Genomic DNA, 19,967 nt, shown 5'->3' with positions numbered 1-19,967 from the left:
ATGTAAACAAGTACCAGATGTCTCCTTTGCAATTATTGCTATCGAAATAATTCATTAAATGATTTAAAGTCAGATGGCGCCAAACACCTTTAGAATGGTAAAATCCCAAGAAGACTGGAAAGAGGGCCAAATGGAATTCCCCAAACTGAAAGCATAGAGAGATGAGATTCTGTGTGAATTCAAAGTGCTCCTCATGGAGACAAAAACAGCACCGAAGACTGTGGGCTCAATTATAATGAGTCTGGTAAGTTTATTAGGAGAGAGACTTACTGTTGAATGAGTTAAGTGGAAAATGTAGGCCAAGATGCACAGTGAAACAAATAGACAGAATTTCTGGGAGGCCAGTTGGATATGAGACTTACTTTTGAGTAAACTCAACATGTGTTAAACTAATGGTAACTTTGCATGGATCACACTTCTGGTAAACGCACACAAGCATAAGCACCTGTGAGACAAAAACAAAACAAAACATGGTTCTTTCAAATAGACTTCCCCTTCAAGACCCACCAATATCCTCACAAGATTTTGAGGGAGATGGCAGCAGCTACTTACTCTCCAGGGCTTGGCACCCAGGAATTTAGGATTTCAAAAGGTCCTGGGTTTATTGGGGGGGAATGTACACCCAACAACTGTATTTTGTGGGCAAAATCTGAACCCGGAGCCATATTTGATCTTTCTGTGTCTATCTTGATACAGAAGCAGCTCTCTCCATCTATTAGAATCTATAAGGTATGTTAGCTGCAGACAGTTTTGCCCTGGCAAGTTCTAGGAGAATTATGGTACTAACTGTGTCTCCTAGGAGTTCTGAAAAATAACGAGTTCCACAAACAGAAAGCTGTTGCTGCTAGACAGAGATTTAGGGTCATGGAGGGAGGCTCTTAGGAAGTTGCTTGCTTGCCTTTGGCTGGTGGCCCTTGTGCCTGTTAGGGTGTGTGTGTGTGTGTGTGTGTGTGTGACACAGGCTAATACAATGAAGACCCACCATGAAGTGGTTCCACAGATCCTGGAATATAAACTAGAGTACTCTCCAGATCTGCGGTGTGAGAAGCAAACAGACTTGGTGCCTGTTTGCTATCGCTGCAAATCCTGCATCTTGTCCTGGAAGGCTCTCTTCACCAAAGAGTGGTTTGTGCGGGCCAGCCATATTTCTAAGGTGCAATTCTTGAAGGGGATCATAAAGCGGTTCCAAAGCCAAGACCTCTTGAAGTATGCCTGGAACCTCCTGAAGTGCACCAATAGCAAGGATTTCACCTACAGCCGTTCCTGCATCAGCTCTAGCTTCGCAGCATCTTCCACCTTGGACCGGGCACTTAATCCAAAGAAACTGGAGCATGCAATGGAAGACCTCTGGAAGTGGTTCTTAAGTGCCAGTTTCTGGAGCAAAGCAAACTACCTCTTGCTTCTGCTGCAGATGTGTGACTCACAGTTGTTGCTGATGGCTGCCAACCTGATTAGCATCCTCTTGAGCCAAGATGAGGCCACTTGCGAATTGGCGGACAACAAAACAGGTAATACTAATGCATTAGGGGGCTGAAGGTGCTATCTCTGACTCTCAACCAGACACACCAGTAATGTGTGGAGGGGGAAATGGACAGTATCCTTTCACTATTGTGCTAATCCTCATTGCATAGATCTGTGTGGGGCAGCCGGCATCTTAGTTGCTTGTGGTCAACCAGCAAAACTGAACGCTCTGTCCCAGCTTACATTGCCCAAGGATCTAGTTACATTCAGAAGTTCGCGTGAAGAGGTGGGTGTGGTGAGGAACCTTCAGCTGCTGCTGGACTTCTATTGCCATCACCTCTGGGTGGGTCTGATGGGAGTGGGAGTCCATTAACATCTGGAGGGCCACAAGTTCCCCATACCTGACTTCAGAGACGACGATGTTAAGTATACCTTGTAACTGCTCTTCCTTTGGTTGCAGACACTGACTTCAATGAGCAAAGAACCTAGATATAGTAATAATAATTATTTAATAATAATTTATTATTTATACCCCGCCCACCTGGCCGGGTCTCCCCAGCCACTCTGGGCGGCCTCCAACAAATACCAAAATACAATACAAAGTCACAAATTAAAAACTTCCCTAAACAGGGCTGCCTTCAGGTATTTTCTAAATGACAGGTTGTTGTTGATCTCTCTGACCCCTGATGGGAGGGCATTCCACAGGGCGGGTGCCACTACCGAGAAGGCCCTCTGTCTGGTTCCCTATAGAATCATTTCCCGTGAAATGTTTGTCTCCTACTGTTCTGTTTTTTTCTCTCGTTTTTTTCTATCTCCTGTGTTATTTAAATCTTTCCAGCTGTGCCAGATGAAGATCAAGCAAGCAAGGATGTGATTCCTCTTAAGAAGCAAGAGAAATCTATCTCCCAGGTTCGGAGCCACCTCACATCTCACACCTCTGGTTTTACCTCAGGGGTTGCTTCAGACAAGAGTGACTTACTTGGTATTATTTAATTCTATTTATCCATCCATCCATTTTCCATCCCTAATACAGTCATATATGTCGTTGCGTTAGGTTCATGTTGCGTTTTTTCTGGTTACAAACATGGGGAACCTGGAAGTGTTTACTTCCAGGTTCACCGCTTCGCGCATGCGCAGGAGTGCTCTATCACATCACGCACATGCACAGAAGCGGCGCTCTACTTACAGACTTTTTGGGGTGCAAACGCCACTCTGGGAGAGATTGCGTCCATAAGTAGAGGTACCACTGTATATATATATATATGCCACTTTTAATATGCAAAATCCATAGTTATTTTGGGGTCAGCCAAAATGTCACAAAATAGTGAGCAAGCTTTCAAGTTCTCCAGAGTTCTTCCTTAGGCTAGAAGTTAAACTTGTGGTGGGGCTGGGAGCTGTTCACATCTCCCTTTTATCAAATTACCCTAACCAATGCCATCCCTATCACAAGAGCAGTGTACAACAAAGCTCATGCTGCCAACCCCACCACCCTCTGCAGCTGATCCAACAGACTAGACTTTGTCTTCCAGCCAAATGTCAATGTCTGCCTCCAAGAGTGGCACCCCACTGGAGCAAAAGAGGTCCACACAGTATGAGCAGGTGGATGGGTGGGGAATAGAGGGCAATGCCACTGAACAAAACATGCTATGGCATTACTTAACTGCCTCCTTGTGATTTCAACTCTGGTGGCAGTCTTGGCTCTCCCGCATAGCTTCTGTGGCCATGCTGGCCATCCCAAGGTCATGGCTGGAAAACTCCCAATCAGAAAGATGAGATCAGCTTTCCCTGCTCAAGTTATGTCAAGGCTTGTTGATGCACACAGATCATTTCCCCTGAGCTGCACCACCCTGCAGCTCTGGCAGGCCATCCTGTTCTGCTTGTCATTCCACCTCATGCCCCTTTCCAGCAATCCAGTCCACCAGTTGTAAGCATAGACAACAGCCAGAATCACAGTACTGGATGTTTTGATAAGATCAGTGATAATCAAGACAGACCACTGGTCTGTTTAGCTCAGTGTTGTTCCCAGCAACCGGCAGCACTTCTCCATGATTTCACACCAGGGTCTCTTCCAAGGTCTCTACTTGGAGATGCTGCAGGTGGAGATTGGGACCTTCTGCCTGTGAAGCAGCAGCTCTACCACTTCTATGTCAATTCATGACTCTTCGTTGTTCCTGGGTTTTCTCCAGGAGGCACATCTTGTTTGTAAATAATAGTAACTACTACCCAGTTGGCATAATGGAAATCTGGAAAGCCACGGTCCATATGTAACATATGTATAAAGGTAAAGGTGAAGGGACCCCTGACCATTAGGTCCAGTCGCAGACAACTCTGGGGTTGCGGCCCTCATGTCACTTTACTGGCCGAGGGAGCCGGCGTACAGCTTCCGGGTCATGTAGCCTGCATGACTAAGCCGCTTCTGGTGAACCAGAGCAGCACACGGAAACGCCGTTTACCTTCCCACCAGAGCAGTACCTATTTATCTACTTGCACTTTGTGCTTTCGAACTGCTAGGTTGGCAGGAGCTGGGACCGAGCAATGGGAGCTCACCCAGTCACGGGGATTTGAACCACCAACCTTCCGGTCAGCAAGCCCTAGGCTCTGTGGTTTAGACCACAGCGCCACCCCCGTCCCACTAACATATGTATGAGGAGGCCCAATTGCTCAAAGGCACAGGCTGCGTGTTCACTGTGGGGCTATAGAGGGCAACTTGAACTTCTTATCCTACCCATTCTTTTTATGGCCACTCTGTAATACTTCTTTGGTTGGTTTTCTCATCCACTCCACAGGTCGTCTACGTTTGCAAAGGTTTTGGAGCAAAGAGTCAGATCAGATTTCTGAAGTGATTTCAGAGTACACGGATGAAGCCGTCAGCAGTTCTGTCATAGTGAATGTCACAGAGCCTGTACCCACCCATCCCACAAAGCCCTTCAAAATCAACAAGTTCAAAGACTTCATTCGCTGTCTGCCCATCCACTTGTCCAAGTTCATATTGCGTAAGAACCTCTTGCCTTCCTCACAGTGCCAGATTTACTTACACACAAGCTAAATTAAGCCACATTCCAGGGCTTCAGATTATGAGGAATCCCTAAATACATTATTTTAAAAACTAAATTTAATGTTTTACATAATTGGTTAAAAAGGAGAACAGGGAAAGCAGATTCTAAAGCATACAATATTGCTCTGATATGACAACAATATACTTAATGGCAACATAATTAATTGTCATATTGAATTCATTAATTTGTGCAGAAATAGCTATATTTTATATATTTAAAAATCAGAAGGTGTCCTTAAGTTATCAAACACACCACCATCATCATCATCATCATCATCCTCATCCTCATCCTCATCATCACCATCATTGTTATTTATTCAATTTATACACCGCCCTATACTCAGAGGTCTTGGGGCAGTTCACAAACAAGACCACAACATATAAAATCAAACCAAAAACAATACCCCGCAAAAAAGAACCACATTCTAAAAGGGTTCAGGTCAGGGCTTACTGAAAGATAAGAAGTATTAGTTAGATGGTTAGTTTTTTGTTGTATCCTTACCTGTACCATCACCACATATGCAAACATTAAACTTCGTTATTTCAGAGGGTCTGCTCCCACGGGAATATTTCTATTCCCATTGCCTTTTCTGTTATTTATTTATTTTTTAAATTTTATATGGCATCTTAAACTTGAAAAAGCTTAGGGGCTTCAGCATGTCTAGTAAGTCCCTGAAGCAGCTTTCTAATGCTTCGCTTTTAGGAAGCAACAGAGCAACAAGCTTCTCTTTGTGATATTGTAGGAATGCTGGACATGAAATCCTTGAACAGATGTGCCCACGTGAGTGCACACTGGGACTTCCTGGTCAAACTAATCAAGAAGGATATGATATCAAATCGTGCGCTCCAAAGTGAGATTACATTCCTGCAGGTACTGGTGGGATTCTCCTCAACCCCTGCAGTTTGTTAACGGTTCTGGGAATTGTAGCTCTTTGAGGGGCAAACTACGGTTCCCAGGATTCTTTGGGGGAAATAATGTGCTTTCAATGTATTGTGTATCTGCAGTCATAGTGTGCGGAGTGCAGCAGTCAGTAAGGATGGACCTGCCCTCCCATGTAGAGGTTAAGCAGTACCTTGCACCAACTGCAGCCATTTTTGTTCCAGCTTCTCAATGTTAACATATTTAACTAAACAATTTTGTATTCTTTCTGTTGCAGGGGTCATGCCCTAAAGGAGCAATTTCCAACTATGCCCAAATAGTCAATGTTACCATTCCTCGCATAAACTCTGAAGGTGACATCATCCGAAGCAAGGCCAAGCCAATCACAACTGTAAAGGTGCATTGTGGGTGTTCTGCATTCCTGGATTTTCTTGGATTGGGTTTGAGTAGGTGGTGGGAAATTCTCAGGCCCTATTCAGTTCTCTGCCATTGGCTGATTTCTCTGTTGGCACCTCACAGAGAGAAACCATGCCTAGAGTATGGGAGTGTGAAGCTGTGTCAAACTGAAGCTATGCTCCTTCTTTCCCAAAGAAAGGAATAATAGCCCATGTGTGTGCACAGCTTGCGGTGGGAGTTCGCGTACCTGTCTTGCCCTAGCACACTCTCCATACTGGGTAGAGGGGGCTTCTGACGATGGAAGTGGTGGTGGAGATGAAGCCCATTTCTGCCAGTTGAAGCAGAAGGCCACCTACTTCCTCGTTTGTCATTCTCTCATATCACCAGTCATCATTGCTCCTCATTCTGCTTTAAGGAGAATGAATACCTGCGCAAAGCTTATCATGGACAAGAGGTAGACACTGTCAAGTTGGAAGAACGGAATGTCTTCTGCAGTGGGTATAATGTCCGGATTCTAATAGACAGGTATGTGTACCTGGCAAGAAGTGTGCTTTGCCTCATTCCACCCTCCTACTCCCCAAAAATCTCTAGATGTGCCTCACAACTGATGTTCCACAGCATATGGGGCATTTTGTAAACCCATGAACCTCTGATGATATTTTCAAAATAGTGAACACATACAGCTTTGTCTGCAGGAGTATCACGCTAAGGGAAACCTCTCTGTGTCTTTTACCTGCTTCCTGCCTCTGAATAAGTTGCAACAAGTGGTACAAGTAGGATGTACACTCCCATAATACATGCAAGTAGTCCAGTTTAGTTCCTTCACAGAGGCCAACAAAACTTGGAGGAAACCAGATCTGGGCAGCCTGGCTTAGACATTGGGAAATAGTAAAAATGACTGCAAGGATGAATGTTTGGTTAGTGTTGCTTCTGTTGCTACAAACAGGGGTGTGGTGTGAAGGCATATGAAGCTAAGCAGGTCTGGATGTGCTTGCTGCTTGGATGGGGGACCTCCTGGGAATACTATATTAGCTGTCATGATGAATTCCACCATGGAATAAAGGCAGGATATGAAAGAAATAAGTATATCAAATAAAACCAGGTTCTCCCTTCAACTTTCGCTTCCTCTTCAGTTTGGATCCAAACAGAGTGATTCACTATGGTGGTGGGAAGCTGATGGCCGTTGGTTCTGTGGACCGGAAAGTCCGTTTGATGGATGTGAATGAGATGCACTATGTCCCACCTGTCTTTCTGGGACATGCTGGTAGCATCCGGGCTGTGTACCTCAATGAACAGAAAGGTTTGCTTCTGAGTGGCAGCTACGATCTCAGCATCAGGTGAGCTGTGCTGATCCTAACATTGCATTTTTATTTTATTTTTTTGGAGGATGTTAAAGGTACTTACAGCCCATTTAATTCAACATCCCTTGAGTGCTTCATTGCTGCTGGGGCTTACAAATACTTTATTATGCTCCTTGAGTCTAAAATAAGTTATGTACTCCGACAACAAGGATGAGGGCTCAGGGGTAATCTGTGGAGAGGTGCGTTCCAGCACTGGGTGGAGCCATAGCAAATGATGGTTGGAGCCAGAGAGTTCCAGAATTAGCTACTGTATTATTATTTTTTAAATAATTATTACATACCATCCTCCATTCTGCAATTCCAGGGCACTTCACACAGTAATGAAATACAGAGCCACAGACTACAGAACACAACAGCAAATGAAACAGCAATGCACTTGCAACTCACCAGCAGAATTTCAAATAAATTTTTGGTGGACTAATTTGTTGGTGGCTCGAGTTCTTTAGGGAGTGTCAGCTTCTGAACATTGTTTATTGAAACCTAGAAAGCACATTTAAAAAAACAAAAACAGTATAGTGCCACGTGTTACATTGTATTCCATAATATATCATACCCATATCATCAAATTATTTAAACTTTAGTACATACTAGAAGCTATAAAACCTGGTACCAACAGATTGGACAAGAAGGTGAATGGAATGTCAGTACTTAAAGAAATTTTCATGCACATATCTACCAATTCAATCTCACCTTGGTAGGCTACATAGTAGAAAAGGGGAAATGAAGCATTAACCCCAGTATCGGAATCCAAATAAGAGAAAAACCGTGCAAAGTATACTGCTTCCAGATATTTATTCCCATTTGTTTGGTTGCACCCCTATCTAGATATGCTTGACATTTCAATAACTCATTACATTCTGGCTGGGTACACTCTTCTGTTTACTTAGCATCTCATGCACTTCCGCTACTAGTTTGGAAAGCAATGTATGCACAGTGTTGGCCACAATGTATATCCATTCTGTTGTTTCTTGAGAAATACTGCATTTTGATGCAATTTTCCCTAAACCCGTTTTGATCCAAATTGATGGGGGGGGGACACAGCCAGCTATGTTTTAAGCTGGTAACACACATGCAACTTCATCATTAGTTTCTTCTCACCCTCTTCATCCGTATCTTTTAGAATGTGGAATATCCTCACTGGGGTGTGTGTGAAAATTTTCAACGGTCACACGGGAAGCATCACTTGCTTGGATTTGTGTAAGAGCAAGTTTGTGTCTGGATCTAAAGACTGCACAGCAAAACGTAAGCAAAAAGCTGCCTGTCTCCCAGGGGGAATATGGGAAAATCTACATCCTATAGTTAAATTTAAACTTTGCAGAATGAAAGGGTAAACAATTATAATGCAGGACTAGGACAACATTAGCAAGATACTTTTAAAGCAGAATCATACCACTTTAAAACAAACATGGTTCCCCCCAAGAATCTTGGGAACTGTAGTCATTAGAAGGCTCCTGTTGCAGAATAACAACGTGTTGCAGTGCATCCTCAATACAGACGTACCTTGGTTCTCGAACGGCTTAGTTGCCCAACAAATCGGCTCCCGAACGCTGCAAACCCAGAAATACGTGTTACATTTTGCAAGTGTTTTTTGGAAGCCGAATGTCCGATGTGGCTTCCGCTTGAGTGCAGGAGGCTCCTACAGCCAATCGGAAGCTGCGCCTTGGTTTTTGAACAGTTTCGGGAGTCGAATGGAACAGATTAAGTTCAAGAATCAATGCACCACTGTATCTAACAGGAGTGTTCCAGTTCAAGGTGCCAATCATGCCTTCCTCCATAAGTTGCAAGGGGCGCAAGCAAGACTGTTCATGCACAGTTTTCCATTTTTCATCTCCAGTGGACACTCAGCATTCTATTTTGGCTGAAGGCCACTAAGGCTGCTTGGTCCTCATTGGGATATTCTTTTCTGCTTCCAGAGCAAGTGCTGGGGGTTGCTTGGTCACCCTACCGGTCTCAGGAGGAAGGGGACTGAGTGATTCTTTGGAGCAGATGTTACTGCTAAATATGCTGCCACCTTTAGAGATTTTTTGCAAGAGAGTACTGTCCATCTCCCAGCCTGTCTGTGTCTTTGGCAAGATCTCTGAGATCCTGCACTCATCACTTCAGCTTAATGGCACCAGGAGACTGCTCAGGGTTGTGCTGAAAATGAATTAACAGCATCTTTTTGTGTTTTTCACAGTGTGGGATATAGAAACTGGAAAGTGCATTAAGACTTTCGTGCACAAAGCTATTGTTTGGGCTGCTAAGATGAACGACACATATGTCGTGAGTGCCTGCGATAAGGGCATAGTGAAAGTGTGGCATGCTGAGACATGTCTACTGATAAAGGTAAGACTTATAAAGCAGTGGCTGACTCTGAAAATGCTGTCAGTTCAGTATGTGGCACCAAGCAACACATTTAAGGTGGAGTCAGAGCAGTGGTGGGGAAACTCAGGCAGGGGGTGGGGGTGGGCGAGAGGCTAATATGGCCCTCCATACTTTTCTACTGCCAAAAGGTTGTATGCAAACAATGGGACTCTATCTTCCTTGGTAACACAGAGAAAGGTCAGGGAGACCTTTCAAGCTTCTTTGGCATTTCATGAATACAGGGATAGCAAAGGAACTAACCCATGCAAGCGTCAAACAATCAGAAGAGAGCTGGCTTACAGTGACCACTCATTCAGAGCGAAATATGGGAACTGCCACTGGCAGCAGGGGGTTTCTAGGCAGCAATAGGAATTTAGTGTGCAACTTCACCAAAAGTGGTTGCTAATTGAAATATATCATGTCTGTGACACACTCATAGAATTCTGAATGTTTGGTGAGGCAAACCTTCTCTGTGAGAAAGTCTTGCTGATCTTTCTTTAGCAGGGTTTGTCCGTCTATATGTTTAATCACTGGTAAAGTTTTAATTATGCTTTCTACAAATTTCCCCGGGGTTGAAATTAGCCTAATCAGTCTGAATGATTCCTTGCCCCCCACTGTTTTCAAAGGGGTTCTATTGATCCCCTTCCACTCCAGTAAGAAAGCTGACATTTCTGATAGGTTAGATCAGGGGTCAGCAACCTTTTTCAGCCGTGCGCCGGTCCACTGTCCCTCAGACCATGTGGTGGGCCGGAATATATTTTGGGAAAAAAAAAACATGAACAAATTATTATGCCCCACAAATAACCTAGAGATGCATTTTAAATAAAAGCACACATTCTACTCATGTAAAAACACGCCAATTCTCGGAACGTCCGTGGGCTGGATTGAGAAGGCGATTGGGCCGCATCTGGCCCACAGGCCTTAGGTTGCCTACCCTTGGGTTAGATGCTTAGCAATCAGCAACAGGCGGCCAGTGGAGGTTAGTCACATCTTTAGCACCAACAAAGTAAACAATGACATCATAATCCTGTGGTTGCTGGAAGCCTCTAAAGAGCATGCAAAAACAAACCTGTTTCGTTTTCCAGACTTTACAAGGGCATCTGGGCCCTGTGACGTGCCTGTCGTTTGATGAGTGGCATCTTGTGACAGGAAGCAATGACGGCTATATCCTGGGATGGAGCATGATGGGAAATCACAAGAGATGCCTGGGGGCTTTCAGACACCCCATGTAGGTATTGTTTATTCAAATCGAAAAGCTGCAGACTTTGTGATGTCCTTCGCAATGACTCTTGATCCTTATGTGTTTGGAGTAGTTTTTTATATAGGATAAAGCTAACTGGAAGCGTGAATCTTCCCTATTGCCAAAATCCCTTCTGTACGAGATGAGGCAGCTCTCAGCTTTTGTACCATACAAAGTTTATCTTTCCTTTTAACTCCCACCCACCTCCAAGATGGCAAGACCAAAAAACCTAGCATGATTCTACTATGAATGGCTTGTCTCCACCTTCAAAGGTCCTCTACGTTAAAGCTGTTCATAGGATTTACCACTTCAGTTAATATTTAGTATATACCGGTATCGCATCTCAAAAGTGTGTGTGTGTTGTGAACTGGTAATGAAAGGATACAGCAAGAAAGAATGCATGTGGTTACAGGCCTCTGAAAGATGGTGGCCATTTTTCACTTTCCATCCCCATCAGACTACTTTACTCCAGAATGGCAGTAAGTTGTGCCTCTTCATTCACTAGAGCTGGTGATCATGCTGGCTGGGGCTGATGAAGGCTGGAGTTCAACAACAGTTGAAGAAACAAAATAGGAAATTCTTTCCAGTAGCACCTTAGAGACCAACTGAGTTTGTTCTTGGTATGAGCTTTCGTGTGCATGCACACTTCTTCTTCTTATCTGAAGAAGTGTGCATGCACACGAAAGCTCATACCAAGAACAAACTCAGTTGGTCTCTAAGGTGCTACTGGAAAGAATTTCCTATTTTGTTTCGACTATGGCAGACCAACACGGCTACCCACCTGTAACTGGAACAGTTGAAGAGTCACCTACCCTTGCTGTACTCTCTGTGGTCCTCTAAGTTCCTCTCACTTCTCCCAGGTTCCTGCTGGCCTGTCTTGGCACACAAGAAGGTGCCTCTAGCATCTCTGGACTCGAGCCAATGCCAGTTCTCGGTTCAGGCAGTTCTTCACCCAGCCCCTTATGTCAGCATACAATCCTTCAACACGGTGTTGACTTCCTTTCTCCCTCAACTGCCTAAAAGTAAATTGGCTCACATTTTGTTTGCTTATGTTTAGCGCTCTGCTGATCCGGGTGCGTTCTTGCAGTAACTTTTCACTTCAGGTGGCAGCCTGTTTAAACCCCAATTTGTCATTTCCCTAGTAAACAGCACTTGCTTGACATATTTTCTGCTCAGAGTAACACATGAGGGAAGGGTAGGAACTAGGGGTGGTATTCCACTAAGTTCTACTCAGAATAGACTAATTCAAATTAATGAACATTGACTGCATTATGTGCATTCTACGCGTATGTGCAAATAGACAAAGTTGTACTAGTGGAGTAATAATCCCCTCCCCAACTTCACCTCAGTCATGAATATTCCTTGTAAAACATATCCTCCATTTGTTTACTTTGAGGAGTGTTAATTCATCATTCTACACCAAGACACCCTTACAGTATTTCAACAACTTTCCTTGTTTGTAGGGAGGTTCTGTCCCTGGGATTTATCTATCTCAGAGTCATCAGTGGCTGTGCGGATGGGAAGATACGCATATTCAACTTCCTGACTGGGACCTGCCTGAGAGTTTTGAGAGCCAATAGCAGAGGTGACCCCGTGGTGTCCTTCTGTATAGTAGAAAACAAGTAGGTTGCAGACATTATTTCCCAGTTCTTAAATAATAAAGGTTGTCATATACATTTCTGAGGAAATGTGTGGGCAGCCATGTGAAGGGTCTTGGTATTCTTCTGGAGTGACCGTCTGAGTTGCGGGGGGGCGGCACTGCTTTGCAGTGGTTCCGGTCCTATTTGGGTGGATGTTTCCAGAGAGTGACGCTTGGGGAGTGCTCTTCAGCCCTGTGGAGTCTTCAGTGCAGGGTTCCTCAGGGTTTGATGTTATCCCCTATGGCTGTTTAACATCTATATGAAGTCAATGAAACCATCCCCCGTGCAAATGGCAGCTTTGGGGGAGCAATTTTCATTAGGACTGCACCAAGGGAACAAGAGTTTAAAATTTTCTCCTCCCCCATTTGCTACAATTCTATAATCCTCACCCCTCCACGTGATTGCTTTTTGCATTTGGGTAAAAAAATAATCATGTCCCTAGTTGCAGAGAAAGGCAGTGTGGCAGTAAGCTACATCCATACTACCCATAGCTGTCAACTTTTCCCTTTTCTTGCGAGGAATCCTATTTGGAATAAGGGAATTTCCCTTTAAAAAAGGGAAAAGTTGACATCTATGATACGACCTTTCCTTCCTCGCAGATGGAAGGTTCTAATAATGCCACACTCCTCAGTTTATAGCACTACTCGTTTGGTACTTTCTGACAGTTGCCCATGGTGTTTTCTCGCTACCTTTGTCTTTCTTTTAGGCTACTGGTCAATGCACTGGGCAGTGTGGTTTTGTTCCAGTTTGAGGAAGTAGTTTGGGACCACACAGTAGGTTCTGAACAACAGGCTAAAAGGAAAGAAAAGAGCAAATTTGACGACAAAACATCGCAAATATTGCCATCCCATTTACTTTCTGGGAGGAAGAAACGGTCCCACAAGAATAAATGGAAGCTTTACAACACCAAAACTGTAATTTCCTATGACATTATTCGGAAGTCGACGAAATACTTCAGAGATGCTACTCCAGGTACTGCTCCTAATGCCCATCAAGTATTAAGTTAAACGGCAGGTGAAATCCTCCAAGTGTTGGTAGGTGTCAAGAAGGGATGGACTTCTTCACCCATTTACAAATTCTCCCAGGGTGTTTAGATGGCTTGTATACAGCCTCAGTCATCTCTCCTTTAAATTCAAATACCCTGTGATGATATGCATCACATTTGATCTATGTTGCATTTGACATGCAGTAAAAGGGTGGTCTGATCCTCCTTTTCTCACAAAGAGGAATGAAAAATCTATCTATAGTCCAAATGTTGTTGGACTATAACTCATATCATATGCAGCCAATTTAGCCAATGGTTAGAGATGATAACTGTAGTCAAGCAACATCCGGGGACCTAAGGTTGAAGGATATATCATCATTTAGGATTATGAGAGCAAGCTGCAGTGAGCCTTGGGCTCACACAACTGGCCCTGCCACTCTGCTGTGGCCACAAGGAAGAGTTTGGAAGGTTTTGCTTAACCACAGCCTGTTTGTTTTGCCCCAACTGCAAAACCATGGTTAACGTTAGCGATGGTTTATTTGACACAAGCTAGCTTTGAACTGGGACGCGGGTGGTGCTGTGGGTTAAACCACAGAGCCTAGGGCTTGCCGGTCAGAAGGTCGGCGGTTTGAATCCCCGTGACGGGATGAGTTCCCATTGCTCGGTCCCAGATCCTGCCAACCTAGCAGTTCAAAAGCACGTCAAAGTGCAAGTAGATAAATAGGTACCACTCTGGCGGGAAGGTAAACGGCATTTCCATGTGCTGCTCTGGTTTGCCAGAAGCGGCTTAGTCATGCTGGCCATGTGACCCGGAAGCTGTACGCCGGCTCCCTTGGCCAATAAAGGAAGATGAGCGCAGCAACCCCAGAGTCGTCCGCGACTGGACCTAATGGTCAGGGGTCCCTTTACCTTAGCTTTGAACTACATTGACATTAAGCACAGCTTATTGGTTTGAAGAACTCAACAAGCTGTGGCTAAGCAGAAGTGAGAGCTTCCAAGTGCCTCTTCATGGCTGTGCCAGAGAAGATGGGTGACCTTTGAAACCTGAGGCTTGCGGTGGCTCGCTCCAGCTTGTTCATCAAACTATGCTTTAGCATGACACCCCAGTGCAGCCACTGAGTTGTGCAAGTGCTGAGTAATCAGACTCCTTTTGCCCACTCAGTTTGCTGCAGGGTAAAGCAAGATCAACCTAAATCTGAGCATATGAACCAGCTCTGGGTACATATGCAAAACAGATGGCTGTGTGGGGATATTTCAGGTCATTGGTGGCTGTTTGAAGAGAGACAGAATTATCTGTAGGTTTTAATACACAAGCGCTCTGCAATGTCCTACTTTATACTGTTTTGTGGATAGGTAAACAGCGGAACTCATGTAATATAATCAGGGATTTGTGAGCAGGATTGGGGGACCTTATGCCCAGAGACCAAATCCAGCCCTGACTGCAATGCATCCTTACAATAGGATAACACCTCTTACTCGCCTGGATGAAGGATGGAGACACATGGGTGTGTGCGTGTGCGCATGTGCGCACATGCACATGCAGAAACCTAGCACTTTTCTATGGCTAGAGTCTCAGCTACTGTAGGAAGATAAAAGTTACATCCATTGTTCATCCACTTGGGCCACACCCACGACTGTCACGTGACCCCTAAAAGGTTCTCCATGAGGACTTTTAGATTAGAAAAGATACAATCTAGGGCCACCTTCCCTTCCTCAGATGGCGTCATATTCAGCTTGATGACATTCTGCCTAGGTTGTTATTGATTAAACCTATTAGTCACTTTTCTTTTTTTCATATACAAAAGTTACTCAAAGCAACTTAACAACAATAAACATATAACAAATATATTAAAAGCAGCATTAAAAAAATTATAAAACCTACCTCCATTACAGAAAGAAAGGCTGGATATTTCTGGGTTCCTAGGAATATTAATCAGAAATCCTTGTGTAGTTTTGCAAGATGGGTTTGATATTGGTTCTCTGGAATAATGAAGAGTAAGACTGGTTTCTACTGAAGTACTCCTTTTGAATGTATTCTAATAAGAATTATACAAGACCAACTACTCAGTGGTTAGATATCCCTTCAGTGAAGAAGTCCTATCAGACCACTTTTCACATTTTTCTAATTTCACAAACCGTTGCAATATTCAAATTAACTAGAATTTTTGGAGAGAGGAAACAGATACAGTAATACCTCGGGTTATGATAGCTGCGGGTTGTGTTTTTTCACTTTAAAAGCGTGTTTACTTCTGGGTTTCGCCGTGCATGCATGCACAGAAGCATTCTATGTGGTCTGCACATGCACAGAAGCGTTCTGCGCAGGTCGCGCATGCGCGATATCGCCGCTCGGGTTGCAGACTTTTCGGGGTATGAACAGCATCCCGGAACGGATCGTGTCCACAACCCGAGGTACCACTGTATCAAGTGATACATTGCCCATATATGTTCAGGATGTTTGTAGCTGATACAAAACTGATAAGCACAAGCTCACTGGCATGCACAGTCCCACTGGTCCACAAAACACAAAGATTGCAGCCATATAGCCATATTTTCATATACTTGGAAGAAAGTCCGACTGAATTCAGTAGGACTTCCTTCACAAAAAGTGTGCTTGGGACAGCAGCTGAAATTATTCCCTTCTTTTCTAGCTCTTCGATATCAAATTTTGAAGGAGCCTCCTCCCAGGATGCGCCAAAATGTGGTAACCCTGGAAATGAAGCCAGACGAGCAAACTAAACTCTTTTCTATTGCTGAGCGTTCAAAATCTGTAACAACTCTAGTAGGTAAGGAACCATGATGTATTGAAACTGTACAGCTGCATTTAAAGGTGCCATTTGTTCCTGTAGTCCAGCTTTAGGCCACTAGAGCTGATTAGCATACTCAAAATAAACAGTATGCAAATGGTAGATTTGGGAGGTGTAGTGGAAACGCCAAAGAAGGATCGAGCAGGCTTAGGATTGGCCTTGTGCAATCAACCGCTCCTTTAAGGCCACATGTCCTCGCAGGAGCACTCCTGCTATTGAGGGTAGCCTAGCTGGGGCTTGATTGCCCAGATTATGGGGACTGGGAGGAGACCTAATCACCACAGGTAGCGACCATGGAGGCATTCGTTACAGAGAGCCTGGGTGCAGAGCAACATAGTCGACATTGCTACATCACAGACTGGATGCTGCTGTTCCTGAGGCCCCCCATGGCTGGAACAAGGGATTTGGTGATCTGGTGCTATATGTGGGTTGTCTGAGTGAAGGTATTGCGGGGATTGCTTCTTCGTGATTGTTTCTTTGTGTAAGAGGGTGGACCATTGATTGTTTGGGGTGGTTTTACACCTATTTTGTTCAAATAAAAATATTTCCCCTCACTAAGCGCTCTATGGTCCATCAAAGGAACCTGCTATTGACTTGGCAAAACAGGAAGGGGGGGAAATGTAGATTTTAAAACAGGCTGACGGAATATGAGGGTAGGGAAAGTAAAATGTGGGTCAGGGCATGGGAATATCCTTTACTACATGTTAAAGTGAAATAATAAAGACCCAGGTGGCAAATGGGATAAACAAAGCACCACAAAGCAGTAGGTAAAAAAGGTAAAGGTAAAGGGACCCCGACTGTTAGGTCCAGTCGCGGACGACTCTGGGGTTGCGGCGCTCATTTCGCTTTACTAGCCGAGGGAGCCGGCGTACAGCTTCCGGGTCATGTGGCCAGCATGACTAAGCCGCTTCTGGCGAACCAGAGCAGCGCAGGGAAACGCCATTTACCTTCCCGCCGGAGCGGTACCTATTTATCTACTTGCACTTTGATGTGCTTTCAAACTGCTACGTGGGCAGGAGCAGGGACCGAGCAACGGGAGCTCACCCCGTCATGGGGATTCGAACCGCCGACCTTCTGATCGGCAAGCCCTAGGCTCTGTGGTTTAGACCACAGCGCCACCTGCGTCCATAGGGATGTTAAATTAGAAAGAGAAACAGAGACAATATGCATTTTAGATCGTACAAATGTCAAACACGTACTCTACCCTTCGTCTCCATAACATCCACCTCACACTCCTGCATGACATAATAATAGCTTGGAACTGTGCTTGTCTTGGCGCACCATGGCAACCACTTTGACATCATCAGCAACTATGAATTCATCTCACAGTAAACCCAGTGCTACAGTTAGGTGAGTTGAAGACTTTGGGCCCTCCTTTACGTGGTAATGTGCAGAGTGAGCTCCACATTTTTGCGAGCCATTGAGCAACAAGCTTATCATCTGCCACCACCCCTTCCTCTTACAGTCATATCCCTTCCCTCTTTGGACTCTCGCCTTTAAAACTAAAGTGTCATCCAACATGACTTATTCCCCCCACCAAAAGAAACACTCATGCCTTCTCCCCATCCTGCTCTACTCATCAGGCTTTGCAGGCCCTTACCCACCCACCCATATTCAGTCATTCAGCCCCCCTGCAACATCCTGCACAAACCACACACCCCAGTCTCACAGAGAGAAGGGAAGGGAAGCATTCAGCAGGAAGCTAGATACTCTTCTTCTAGCTCTTCTGACAGTGGGGCTCCTGATTCCACCATCCCCATAGGTTCCTCTTTCAAGCCACGGGTGGTTTTTTTTTTAAAAAAAGACTTAGTTTTTTTGGGGGGGGGGTCTTCTGATCATTTACTCTACCAAGAAGGGGCCCAGATCTGTGCTCCAAGTTCTGCCCTGCCTTCCCCCAGGTTCTAATCTTCACTCATCTCACTTTTATTTTTGTAAACAGGAGATGAGTTAGAAGAAAAGCCCTTAGCCAGCAACTTTCCATTGGACCAGGATGATGATGCTTTCATAAAGCACATAAAGAAGAAGCGTTTCCATGGTCCCCTGTCTGGTGACCAGATACTTCTCACTGTTAGCACAATGCAGCATGCCTACCAGACAGACCAGGTCAGTGCCAACATGGCATACAATATGAAAATCAAAGATGCCTGGGGGCCTGCCTTTCTCAAGAAAGATTCGCCCAAAAAGACCCCTGCTGCCCAAAGTCCAGAGCAACTGAAAATGGATCCATCCACCCAGCTGAAACGACTGAAGGCTGCCCGTTGCATGCTCGGCATGGAAAGGATTTCCATACCTTATGAAACCAAAACGCTGCAGATCAGCGTAAAGAACTCCTTGCTTGGAAGCAAGGTGAAATCCTTCATTCCAGCCCCCACTATTACACGTTCCAAATCGTGCAGCACCTTGGCCAGAGGGGAAAATATTTCACGCCAGGCAAAGATGCCATCTCCACCTACCATAGGGCATGTCGTTGGTCACTTTACAACCTCAGTCGAATCCATCAAAGTGCCCCGAATGAAGATTGCCCAACCTGATAGAGACAAGATACCACGGCGACCAAAACTCTTCTTCACCCACACCCCAAACCCATACCGGCTCAATTCTGGGTTCCGGCTTTTGACAACCCAACAGATGAAAGAGTATGAAGAAGCTAAGGCGCATGAGTATCAGGCACAGAAGACCAAGGTTATAGCAAACAGAGAAAAAGAGTGTAAAAATGCCTGGCTAAAGAAAATTAAAGGTCTTCCCATCGATGATTTCAACAAGGAGGGCAAAGTTGCAGCTCCTGAACTTGGAGAGAATGTTTTCATCTGAGCTTCGCTTTTCAAAGCAGCCTGCTAGTCCTTCTAAACAACTGACTACAAACCAAACAGCTGGCACTGGAGAGCTTTGGGCTAAATTTTTTCTCCCAGCTTGAAGCTACCTTTCAGAAAATGCTAACAAACTATTGAATTATCCAGATTTTCACATAGCTGAGAAGGTGGGACTCAGGGCTGCACTGGGGGGGGGGGGGTATGATGGGGAAGCTGCTTCACTCCCCAAAGAAAGGTCTTTCCAGTTTGCAATGAGTGTAGTTTACAAATGATCCTGGTCTCTAGAGAAAGGTTTATTAACATGACTCTACAATGATTCTGTTTGTAAGCTTTGTTTCTAAGACTGTGTGTACACTTCTCAAAGCTCACCATATAGCCCAAATCTTAATGAAAATGCCTAAACTTTGGACATCCTCCAAGTTTCCAAGAGTCACTATCAATTAATATATGTTCACAAAATAAAGAAACCTGGCTACAACAGCTCTTACAGCGGTACCTGCTTTGTAATGAACTTGTTTCCTCACTTGTTGCTTTTCATGTGGGTCTTGTTCCCATCTTCCAAACTGGGTGGAAAGAGCAGCATATTAAATTCCCCGCAATATCAGACTGTCTCTATCCCACTTCATGTTTAAGTGGGCCTTAAAGACAATTTTTTCTCTCTGCAGCCTTCTCTAGTTGAAATAAATTAGACTGCTAATCCTATACAATATTCTAAATTGTTAATATGTTGAGTTTATGCTTGGCTGGCTAATAGTTTGGGGTAACTTTTTAGTTATTAGTGTGGTTTTTATTTAGTGTTTTTAAATGTTATTTGTATTGGTTGGGTTTTTTATATTAAGTATTTTTTTAAACTTCAAAGTATCTAGGACAATGTTGTTCCCCTAACACTGAAAGCCTAAAATATACCTTAGAGTGACAGGTCTGAGAGTATGCTTGAGCAGATCCATTTTGTCCCAGATGCTGGTGTGGTTTTGGCATTGATTTGTCTTTGA

At 44.4% G+C, this 19,967-nt stretch overlaps 1 protein-coding gene across 1 annotated transcript; it reads left to right on the top strand.

Annotated features, from left to right (window-relative positions):
* The first annotated feature begins 817 nt into the window (after positions 1-817).
* On the top strand, positions 818-19,180 carry CDRT1 (CMT1A duplicated region transcript 1). Its single transcript, XM_033139534.1, has 14 exons — positions 818-1,508; positions 2,300-2,443; positions 4,248-4,454; positions 5,260-5,387; positions 5,674-5,793; positions 6,208-6,317; positions 6,926-7,129; positions 8,274-8,395; positions 9,330-9,478; positions 10,582-10,724; positions 12,200-12,358; positions 13,083-13,348; positions 16,010-16,144; positions 18,105-19,180. The coding sequence occupies exons 1-14, from the start codon at positions 971-973 to the stop codon at positions 18,974-18,976; spliced, it is 3,297 nt and encodes a 1,098-aa protein (XP_032995425.1). The 5' UTR covers positions 818-970; the 3' UTR covers positions 18,977-19,180.
* The last annotated feature ends 787 nt before the right edge of the window (positions 19,181-19,967 follow it).

The sequence above is a fragment of the Lacerta agilis genome, chromosome 2 (genome assembly GCF_009819535.1).
Source record: "Lacerta agilis isolate rLacAgi1 chromosome 2, rLacAgi1.pri, whole genome shotgun sequence".
In the NCBI taxonomy this organism is placed as follows: domain Eukaryota; kingdom Metazoa; phylum Chordata; class Lepidosauria; order Squamata; family Lacertidae; genus Lacerta; species Lacerta agilis.
Note: the sequence above shows the minus strand (reverse complement) of the source record. Positions and strands in the feature narration are given on the sequence as shown.